This window comes from Amblyomma americanum, chromosome 4 (genome assembly GCF_052857255.1).
Source record: "Amblyomma americanum isolate KBUSLIRL-KWMA chromosome 4, ASM5285725v1, whole genome shotgun sequence".
Classification (NCBI taxonomy): Eukaryota; Metazoa; Arthropoda; class Arachnida; order Ixodida; family Ixodidae; genus Amblyomma; species Amblyomma americanum.
Genome location: NC_135500.1, coordinates 66328909 through 66340311, shown reverse-complemented (window position 1 = coordinate 66340311; position 11403 = coordinate 66328909). Strand labels below are relative to the sequence as shown.

Genomic DNA, 11403 nt, shown 5'->3' with positions numbered 1-11403 from the left:
TTGAGAGAAGCTTAACACCTGTGTTGCGTCGACACACATCTCTTTTAGACTGAAAGCAACGAGAAGGATATATGTGTGAATAAAACCAACGAAAATATGTTCTTAGTTCTCGTGCATTGGTTCTGCGCTGCGGTTACCATTGTTGACCAACAGCGCGAACAATTTAAAGATGCCACAACAGCAGAGAAATGGTGCCAGGAAAACCCAAGTAAAGCGCGCGTTTGGTCGTCCGTTGTCATGGGGATGTAAAAGTCGTTATCGTCCGCCAGCCGCTATGGACGTAACTGAAGGAGGAACTGGCGTCAGCGTCTCTGATTAGTAGCCGCTGGGAGGCATGGGAAGTTTCAGCCCCCTCTCACTGCTCCCGCGGGGTCCGCGTAGTCTTGGAGGTGGCGCTCCCGTCGCTGCTTCCGCTTCCTCCACCCCTCGACCAGCCACTGCTGTTCCGACGCATGATGATCATGATGACGACCGGCCGCTTCGGGACGCAGGGAGGGGGGAAACAGGTTTTCCACGCACTAACGTCTTACTTTTTTTCCATAGAGGTAAAATCGCAACGAAAAGAATTTCGGACATCGGAGCGCGTTGGCGCCACATTGTTCACATTTCATTTGATCGCGATTCTACATGTCGCTCTCCCGCTCATCAGCGAAATTCAAGCGCAGTTGTGACGCAGCACGACGGACCTTCTGCCTCCGCAACAGCGTGTAAGTCTGTGCGCAGGTGATTCAAGAGAGAAGTTTTTTCTTCGTACACACAGCGTGTATACCAGGAGAGAAACGCAGGCGGCCGAAGCGAAGTGGTATAGTTGCCCCGTGAAAGTGTCAGCTTTGAAGAGCCACAAATGTTAGACAGTAGAGAGCATTTAGAGCTACATGCTGCTTCGTTGCCAACGGCTCAGACGCGGGAGGACAGACACTGAAACCTCAACACAAATTTCTCAGCTGGATTAGAGGTCAGTGGAAAAATCTGTCCAAAGCAGCCCCGCGTTAGAGCCGCTGTGGTGCTGACTTGGACCCAGTCCTGACACTCAGTACTTAGCAGAAAAAAAACGCGTGTGGTTTAGCTTAAGGATGATCCAGAATTATCATGCGCTGGTACGGTTAGCGGCCGTTTTGCATCGTTGATCTTGACTTTCTGTGGTTTTGCTGGACTTCAACAGACTTACCTTGGTGTACATATCATACGATGTAAGTTTGCGAGCCATTCATCGTGTCGCAGAAAATCCGGCGTTGATGTCGGAGCCGTTGACCGTGAGTGAAAGATCCCCAGTCAAGCAACCTAGTAGGCAGGCGGGCCACTTAGGTCGCATAACTCTTTGGCGTCATGACAACGTGCCCACGGCACTGTAAACAAACTGCGAACCGTGGCAGATGGCAGTTAATGATTGGTCGCGAGAGATTGCTCGGGGAGCCCTACCGGTGGCAGCACCTGCTATCGCAGGGCAGTGGTGTGACCGTTAAGCACTGCACCATTGCGCCAGGAGTTATGTGAGGACTCCAATGAATCTATTGAATGTTAAGCAGAGAGTGACCAATTCGGCATATATATTATTAAGCCGTTAACGTTATCGTGGGTGTTACCCTTAAGTCGGAGCACAGCTGAAAAAATCGCGAATGGAACACATGGGCGCGCACGCATTAGCGAACTAGATATAAAAAAAATGGACGCTTTCTCTTGGTGGCCAGTGACATTCCTTCCGCGCCTCCTTCTTGAACTTCCAAGTGCAAACTTCATTTATGATTTCTGGATCGCCGCGGCTGGCGACGACAGGTTATAATTCTACCGATTTATTTCTGGGCACCCTGCTCAGCAGCGTCCTGTTTTGAAATAGAAGAAACTGTATGCGAATCAACATCACCGTTTGTCACCAAGCGTTTTGTGCGTATTTCACAAGCCTCTACGAATATGAACGTGTCGCACATGATTAAACTTTAGAGCGCGTTCCCTTCATTATGACTCATTCCGATAGCGATTATTCATTGCCAGAAACTGCGGAATCCGTAATGTCGCTAGGAGGGAACCGAAACTTCATTAGGACAGACACACTGGCTACACTCGTTCCACAAATTTGCGCATACCCTGGATCTCGCCGCTTTTGCGTAAAGCACTTTTCCTAACTGAAAGCAGAGCACAATAAAGAAATGTCTTAAGGATAAAACCTTTTTCATCGGCCAGATAATGAAGATATATTTTCCTTCATTCTTGAAAAAAAAAACTGCTGCATCCGCTTTTGAGCGCGCCTCCTAATTCAGTGCGGCGACATCACGCTGCGTTCGTTTTGCGTGTTCAAAAGAACAACCCAGTGTTCCAGAAGTTGCGTGACTACGACACTGCGAGCTACTGTTGCTTACCAGCAGTGCTGGAGACTTCACTGCTGCAATTAGTACCGTCGCCGAACTTTGCGCCTTACGGCATAACGACACGCATGTCTCTGCGTCGACGACTGGTCCAACGGCGCTTAACTTTGCCATTGATCGCCATAACTACTTCCTTTGCTGCACGAAACTGTTCACCGCTTCGGGGGATCAGTCATCCCACGGAAGGCAGTTAGATTATGGACACAGCGCACAAAGCGCGTAATATGCAAATAGTATGGGGCGTCAAATGTCCACAATCATCAACAGAGGCCATCTCAAATCTGTGCTGTCCTGCACAGCCGGCGTCTGTTGTTCCTGCGAACTTCTGCATCTCGTCGTTCGCTCACTACTGCGTTTTTCTTCCCTTGGTACCAAATACGTCTCTCAGAACCAAGCAATTCTCCGCACTGCGCTGGCCACGTCGCTTGAAAGTATATTTCTTCCTGGTGATTTTAGCGACCTAGAAGGTAGTTGAAAGCTGCTATAGTTGCAAGGTGCAAGCTATTTTTTGCACCACAGACGTCCAAAGAGGAGGTACTGCGTGCATTTAGTAGAGGATAGAGTAGGTAATAGCCAATGTGTTCCGACCTTGCATACATGAGCTAAGCGTTACCGCGACCGAAGCAAAGGCGAGGGACGAGTAAAGCACATGAGGAGTACTGACTCCGATTAGCGTTTACTTGACAAAAAAAACTAATCACTTATTATACTTCTCTCAGATCAGCAAGTCATGTGCACATGACACTATTCGTACAAACCATTTGAGCTATTCCTACTTCTAACAAATTGGTTGCTGTTAAAGGCAAACGCAATCGCTCCAATTGAGTACAAAACATCCACGAGAAGTGGTCAGCCACAAGATCTACAACTGTGGCTAGTTGAAAATGCATCCTTGAAGGTATTGGTGAGCGCTACCAAAATACGGAAAGGGCGCTTTGTCCTGTGTGTTCGTCCCTTTCCGTATTTTGATAGCGCTTACCAATACCTTCAAGGATGGTCAGCCACCTAATTCCGCCGTAGGAGAGGCAATTCACGCGCTTCAAGGCCGTTGTGGAATAAAATGGGTGGGGATACTTAGGCTCCGCCTTAGGGATATGACACGATAGCGTTAATGATTTTATGCCCATATGTACAGAATCGGTTATTCTCACCTTTACCTGCATAGGTCCCTGGGAGTCCTCACACCATGCTATGGTGCGGGGGCTAAGGAATTAGCCTATGCCCTGCGATAGAAGGCGCTGCCACCGGTGGGGCTTTCCAGAAGTAGATGTAGCCGTAGTGAAGATGACGATTATGATGTCAAAATAAATCCATGCATTTCTTTGCGCGTTACCCCACCATGCAGTAGCCACTTACCATGGAGTACTTACCATGCTGTAGCCTTAAATCGGGAGTCTGGGATTAGATAAAACAGAAGTGACCTAAATCTGTTGCCGCAGACATGCTCCGGCGTGACGGGTCCGCTGCAAAGCGGACCTCACGAAATACGCCTAAATCGGAGTAAAAAGGGTGTAATCAGTCCTCTAGCTGGCTCCCTTCTATGCGAGGTAGTGCGCTGAAGGACAGCTCACTTCCTTTTTACTCCTTTCTATTTACAGTGAAGGATATCATCGCACTACAAAAACGCTTCACAAATGTGCACGTGAACAGCAGCTCATTCACAGAAAGACTTGACACTGACTGCGGCATTTCAGCGAGGCAGCCAGTCAAACGATATTTCGCATACCAATGTGCCATTCAGAACCAAAAATGCTGGACAAAAGCATTTTTCAGCGGGAAACACTTAATGAACGTAATTTTTTGATAGAGTTTAAAATGTCAGTATAACAGTCAAATATATCAGCACACCACCCGATGGCAGAGTTGCATTTTTTTTGCTATTAACGTTTTTGCAATCGTCAAAAGCGTTCCCCATTGGTATTTCTATGGCCGTTTTAAGGGCTCTATATAATCGGCGGAAACACGTTAAAGGAAAGATTTCGCTACACATCGGAAGAATGGACCATTACCTTCCATATTTCTTCAACAGTATATTACAATTTTCCAATAGTCAAATTTTTTATCCGAGACTGTTGGACATACGTGCGGCATAAGCCACTTTCACACCGCGAGGTTGCTCGCATTCAATTGCCGCTGCTTTAAAGAAAAAGCGCCTTGGCTATCTGGTATCTCCGAACCACGTCCATCGGGCGCACACATGGCGGCGCGGCGCGAACCTCTTCTCTTCTATTTCGGGCGCTATGCGTATGACGTATCGGCTACCACATCAATTTCCATCGTTTCTGCCTTCCTGAACAGCGCCAACCGAGTCGACTGCCGCAGAGGAGGAGCAGGGTGGGCTCTACATTGGCACCGCCAACAAGCCAAAGGACGACAGGCCAAAGAAGCCGGACCCTCCTCCCACGGAGGCAACTACGACGCCGAGCGACATGCCAGAGAACACGGATCCTCCTCCCACGGAGGCAACTACGACGCCGAGCGACAGGCCAGAGAACACGGACCCTCCAACCACGAAGACAACTACGACGCAGAGCGACAGGCCAAAGAGCACGGACCCTCCTACCACGGAGACAACTACGACGCGCAGAGCTCCCAAACCCGGTCAGTTTCTACACTTCGATTGCTGGGGAGTTTTGCATTCCCATTGCGGTTGCTCACGTGGTCACAGCTAGTGTGCCTCGCTTAGTCACTTACTGCTCAAAATCATTTTTTCATCGCATGAAATCTACGCTTTTTCTCTCCTCACAACGTCTTATGTCCGCGGTATTTAGATGAGCTTTCTTTACACCTTCCTTCCACCCAGAAGATGACGCCCTGCAGCGTTAGTAAGTAAATACTCGCAATTGCTTGGAGGAAAGAAAGCTCAGAAGATGCACTCGCTATCCGAACTGCGTGTCCAAAAATGGGCCGGAATTCAGGCGCTTTCGAAAGGACTACTGGGAGTCTTTGGCTGAGAGCGCAGCCAACAGCAACGTTGGGCGCAGCGGCGCCGTGTGCGGCGTTGTCTTCTGCGTTTGCGCAAGGGAGCTGGGACGGCGTTCAAGTAGGGGTGAAGTAGGGGGGAGCCTTCACGTCCGGCTTCAAAAAATGTGACGTTCTTTCCTTCTTTCCTACCTCCGGACCTAACTGTCATGTAACTTCCGCTATAGTGCCTAGAATATTCTAGATCCTACACTTCCGCAGAAGTTTGGTGTGGGGACAAAATCGGCCGCCAGGGGCACCACCGCCGATTGGAGACCGGAACCCGCGAGGTGTAGGCCGCACTCGCGGTGTGCGATGTAGCTGAACCAGAAAATTTTGCTTCGGCGCCCATGCTACTTGACTTTTTAATACTTCACACGGTTTTGAGCGAATGTCCTGTAACCACTTCAATTTCGTAATCCTAGCCCGCTTGACACTTATTTGGAAGAACAATGCTGCTGGTAGTGTAACCGCTAAATCTTTACCCATGATCGTCTCGCTGCTCCATGGAAACTTGTCATACTTAATGGGATAGTGAAACATTGCTTAGACATGCCCTGCGTTCATTAACCTACACTATGCACGTGGCCGCAACGCTGTGTGTATTAAAATAAATGCCACGCTAGCAGGTTGCACTCTCTGAACTTGTGCTGCGCTTGTTTAGCCTGCGTGCGTTCATTTGGCAAGAAGTTTAACAGTACAGGTTTAACAGTACGTTGCGTTATACTGCAGTACGTCTAGCACTATACTTCGCTGGATTTTTATGTTGGGTTCAATGCATGGCCAATAGTCTGCGACTTAAGCCGATGAAAGCGTCAAAATGTCGCGCTGGATATTGCTCTTTGTAGTGCCAGGTTGTTCACCTTTCAAAAGCTCAGCACTGCGAGTGAAATTGAATGTACATTCAGTTTCGCTTGTTATACTTTCGCAGCAGAGAGCACTTACTCTTATTCAACATTTAAGCTTATAAGTGGTGCATTTCGGCGGGCATAGCTTTGCTATTATTACAGCTGGGTTCTGCTATTTGTAAATTGAAAATGTTATGGCACGGCACCGCTAGCTACCCGATGAAGAACAGTTTATAAGTGTTTGTGGCATTGCTGTGTCTGGGTTCCTTGAGCTGTTACCCGATTCCGACAGAATAACGCCGTTCTAAAGCTCAGCGACGTGATTAGATACGCATAATAGCGCTGTACCGTGGTGTTTCCCGTGACAACCGCCCTCCCCTTGGGCCTCACGCTCTCTACATCCTGTCCTTCCTTCATGATAACCCTACTCTTCCTTTCAGGGAAACTACCCTCCAGGTGGTTCTCATGACCACCACTATCTGCTTGCGCCTCACGCTCTCTCCATCCCATCCTCCCTTCAATGGTAACCCTCCTCCTCCTTCCAGCGTAACTACCCTCCACGTGGCTCCCATGGCAACCAGCCTCCCCTTGCGCCTCATGCTCTCTCCATTTCATTCTCACTTCATGGTAACCCTCCTCCTCCTCCTCCCAGGATAACTGCCCTCCAGGTGGTTCCCATGACAACCAGCCACCCCTTGCGCCTCATGCTCTCTCCATTTCATCATCTCTTCATGGTAACCCTCCTCCTGCTTGAAGGGTAACTACCCTCCGGGCGGTTCCCATGACAGCCACACTTCTCTTGAGCTTCATGCTCTCTCCATCCCATCCTCCCTTCATCGTAACCCTCCTCATCCTTCCAGGGGAACTACCCTCCGGGTGGTTCCCATGACAACCGCCCTCCCTTTGCGCCTCATGCTCCTTCCATCCCATCTTCCCTTCATAGTAATCGTCCTCCTCCCTCCAGGGTACTTACCCTCCAGGTGGTTCCCATGACAAACACCCTCCCGTTGTGCATGACACCCTCTCCATTCCATCCTCCCTTCATGGTAACCCTCCTCCTCCTTGCAGGGTAACTACCCTAAGGGTGGTTCCCATGACAACCACCATCTGCTTGCTACTCACGATCTCGCCATATCGTCCTCCTTTCAGGGTAACCATGCTGCGTTTGGTAATTCTTCTATTTCGACACATCCGCCTCCTCCTACAGTAAACGCTTCCTGACAGTTGCTCTGGTACCCACCCCCGTTACTCCTTCCTACGCTTTCACCATGCCCCTCTCCTTCCACGGTAATCCTTCTGGTTTTCGTGGCAACCACTCCCCAGTTGCGCGCTCTTACGCTCTCGCCATACCGTCAATCATTCCACTGAAACCAGCGTCAGGTTAGAGACTCCTTCGCTCTCTCTACACCCTGCTCCTTCCATGGTAGCGGTGGTAACCACCCACCACTTACGCATTCCTCCGCTCACCTCACACCCTCCTCCTGTCAATGTAACCGCATCCCGGGTGGTTCCTATGGCAACGCATTCACCGGTTGCGCCGACGCGAAATCCAGGAACGGGCGCATAATCGCTGTCACTGTAAAATTGGGGGAAAGGAGTAAGGTTACCAGAGTGCTGCAGGACAGGACAGAAAACCTTCATTTCGCAAGTGAGTTTTAGACCTTGCTGGGTCCCTGGGCCACTGCGCGGTCCTGCACTGCATCAAGTAGGTCATGTCGGGACATGACGTCGGCAGCCTGAGTCACCGCAACAAGCTGCGATGTCGGGTCTGCAGACGTGAGAAGGACCTCCCAGTCCTCCCAGCTCGAGATGGCGTCCTGTCCCTGCGGAGGAGTGTCAACAGGGCAGCCGAAAAGGATGTGGGAGAGTGTGGCGTGAGGGTTACCGCATAGGGAGCATGCAGGGGATGGGCCACAATAGTGGGATAACTGCTGAGGGAATGACACAGAGCCGGTCTGGAGGCGTCTGAAGGGGATCTTTTGGGAGTGCGTAAGAAAGGGGTGGGGGGGGGGATAAATCCGACGGTCCAAACGGGGTATTTGCGTGAGCGCCGCAAAGGTGTGCGCCCGCTTCCTCAAGAATCCTGGATCGATACTGTCCTGAGCCTGGCAAATCAAACCTCGGGCCAATTTATCGGCAGCCTCGTTTCCAGGGTTCCCAGAGTGAGCCGGCACCCACTGGAGCTCTACCCATCGCGGTAAATCCTGGGTAGGGGTGTTCAACAATTGTCAGGCAGGGGTGTGAATCCTGCCCCTGGCAAAGTTGGACAGAGCCGTTTTGGACTCGCTGAAGATGTATTGGCCCTCCGAATGTGCAAGGGCTAGGGCGATGGCGGTCTCCTCTGCCTCCTCGGGCGTAGAGCCCCAGGGAAGACGGCGAGTTATGGGGTGGGTAGGGTTTGATTGTAGGCAACTGCTACCCCTTCATGCGCTGTACATGCGGCGTCTACCCAAACGGCATCGTGGGCAACCATAATACTTATGCAGGGCATTAGACACATGGGACACACATGGAGGGCATGGTACTGGGGATGGACGTTTCGAGGAAGTGTTTCACAACGAGAGGTGTATGAATGTGCCGAGGGATGGCTATAAGTGTTGACTGGTTAGCTGGTATGTTCATGCGAAGGGAGGAGAGTATATGGCGGCAGCGGCGCTCGCGGCATGTCTAAGGTATGTGCCTAAAGTAGCGCGTGAACTAGTTCCTGACTGGTGTTTTGCATGCCTAGTGCAAGGAGTTCGGCTGTGCTAGTGCTACGAGGTAGGTATAAGGCTGCCTTAGTCGCAAAGCGGATCATGGCGTTCACGCGCTCGGTTTCCGTGCGGTTCAATTTGAGATATGTGGTTGCGTATAGAATGCGGCTAAGCGTAAATGCATGCACTACTTTCATGTTGTCCGCTTCGTCAAAACCCTTGCTAAGGAAGGATACTCGGCGTAGAAGCTGCAACACGGATTGCGTGTAGGTCTAAAGTCTTTTAAGGGTATGTTCATTTCGTCCAGAATCATGCAAGTGGAGGCCAAGGATGCACAGGGCGCATCTGATGAGGACAGGGGATCCTTTTAAATTGATTTGGATGGGCGAGTTAGCGACAGATTTTGGTCTAATTAGGAAGAGCGCGAACTTAGATGGAGAATATTCGAGCCCGATAGACGACGTGTGAGAGGAAATGGCGTCTGCTGCTAACTGAAGAGTTTCCTCAATTTCCCCGTCAGAGCCATGAGTGGTCCATGTGGTAATGTCATCAGCGTACGGGGTATGCTCTAGGCGTGGGATTAGAGCCAGTTTGTGAGCTAGGGGGATGAGAGCAACGTTAAAGAAAAGGGGAGAAAGGACCGCCCCTTGAGGAGTTCCGAGCTCTCCGAGTGTATAAGGGGGTGTGGTAATCTGATCTATGTGCAGGGAGGCAGTGCGGCCCGAGAGAAAGGCGCGAGCGTAGTTGTAGGGTTTTAGGGCCTATGTGTAGAGCCTATGTGTAAGATGGCATCGCGTCGAATTCTGTCAAACGCCTTGATGAGGTCAACTGCCAGGATAGTTTTAGTGTGGTGGGGGATGGTATCATCAAGCACGTCATGCGTAATTTGAAATAGGGCGTCCTGCGCAGATAGATGCGAACGAAAGCCGAGCATACTGTGGGGGAAAAGGTAGTTATCTTTCATGTACGTTGTAAGTCGAGTAAGAATTTGTGCTCGAAGACCCTGCCTAGACAGGATGTAAGAGAAATGGGGCGGATGTTTTCTAGGGTGATAGGCTTGTGGGGTTTTGGAATAAAGATTTTTCAATGCTTACACGAGGCAAGGAGAGCACCTGCCTCCCAATATTCGTTATATTAGTTGAGTAAGTCCGATATGGAAGAATCATCAAGATTTCGGATAGGTTCGTTAGTAATTTGATCGTCTCCGGGAGCGCCATTCCGAAATTTCAATGCTGCGGCGCGTAATTCTGATTCTGTAATAAGGGCGTCAAGCTCAGGCTGGTGTGGGCCCGCATAATCGGGGAACTTGCAAGGGAGACCGGGGGTGGTATAGGTGCATTTCACCTGCGCGAGGAAGGCGTCTGTGTCCTGTCGATGGTTGTGAGCGAGGCGGCGAATGTTAAGGCGCGACTGGGATTTGGATTCTGAGGGATCTAGCATGTGCCTTAACAGGTGCCAAGCGCGGGTTGTGGAGAGATTGCCACGGAGACCGTCACAAACCTGAGCTCAGTTAGCTTTGAAAAGAGTGGCACTACAGTGTTCTATTTCAGATTGAATCTGGGCAAGTTTGAGTTTTAGTCTCCTATTGTGCTTCTGAGTTTTCCACTTTTGCGCTATGTTGTCCTGTGCTTGGAGCAGGTGGTTGAGCTTGCTGTCAATAACAGGGCTATCTGGTGTAGAGTCGAGTGCTTCAGTGTGTTGGCGAATGACTTTTTGCAACTGAATAATCCAGATGTTTAGGTCGAAGGGCGCCTGTGTTGACTGCGCTTGCCTAAATTTGCGGAGTGCGTTCTAATTATTGTGCTTAACGGTAAAGTTGCGCTGAGATCGGCGATAGTTTAGCGTTATGCGAATTAGGTGGGGATCGCTGCCTAGTGTGGATAGCATTCTTTCCCACTGCAGGTGATCAAAAGTTTCTACAAAGCCTGAGGTGTGGGCTAGTACCAGCAGTAACACTGTTACCAATCCGCGTAGGTAAGCTGAAATAATTAAAGATGGACAGGTGGAGCACCAGCGTTTCATTGTATAAAACGTTTCCTCTGTGGTTGGTGCTCCGATAGCCCCAGTCCACGTGAGCGCAATTAAAATCAATGGCAATAAGTAGGGGGTTAAATCCGACCAATTGAATTGCGGATTTGAGAAGTGAGGGCAGTAGGTTAATTGGCTGACGTGGGAGAAGGTAGCAGTTAAGAAAGAACAGGGGTGATTGTGCAGGGGTGGGCGGTAAAATTTCAATAAGGCTGTGAGCGATAGGGGAGCTAATTAGGTGCTCCACGTAATGCAAGGATTTACAGACGTATGCGACCACCCAAGGAAGATCAGTGGGGTCTGAGGAGATAAAAGCGTATCCTGGCAGTTGCCTGCAAACATTGGCGTCCTGAATGGCGATAATGTCTGGTGAGGATGACGAAGTTGTGATAATTTGCTGCAGAGGATCGCGCTTTCGTCGAAAGCCCCTGCAGTTCCACTGAATAATCTGTAAACAATTATGGCCCGTCTGAGGAGCCATGTTGTAGGTAGTGAGGGGAAGGAGGGGTGTGG

At 50.2% G+C, this 11403-nt stretch overlaps 1 protein-coding gene across 1 annotated transcript in view; it reads left to right on the top strand.

The window, feature by feature from the left end:
* LOC144129545 (uncharacterized) overlaps positions 1-11403 on the top strand; it is a 46988-nt gene that overhangs the window by 922 nt on the left and 34663 nt on the right. Inside the window, exon 2 of the mRNA XM_077663692.1 lies at positions 4659-4961. Within this exon, the coding sequence (XP_077519818.1) occupies positions 4659-4961 (303 nt within the window). The remainder of the gene's footprint in view (positions 1-4658; positions 4962-11403) is intronic.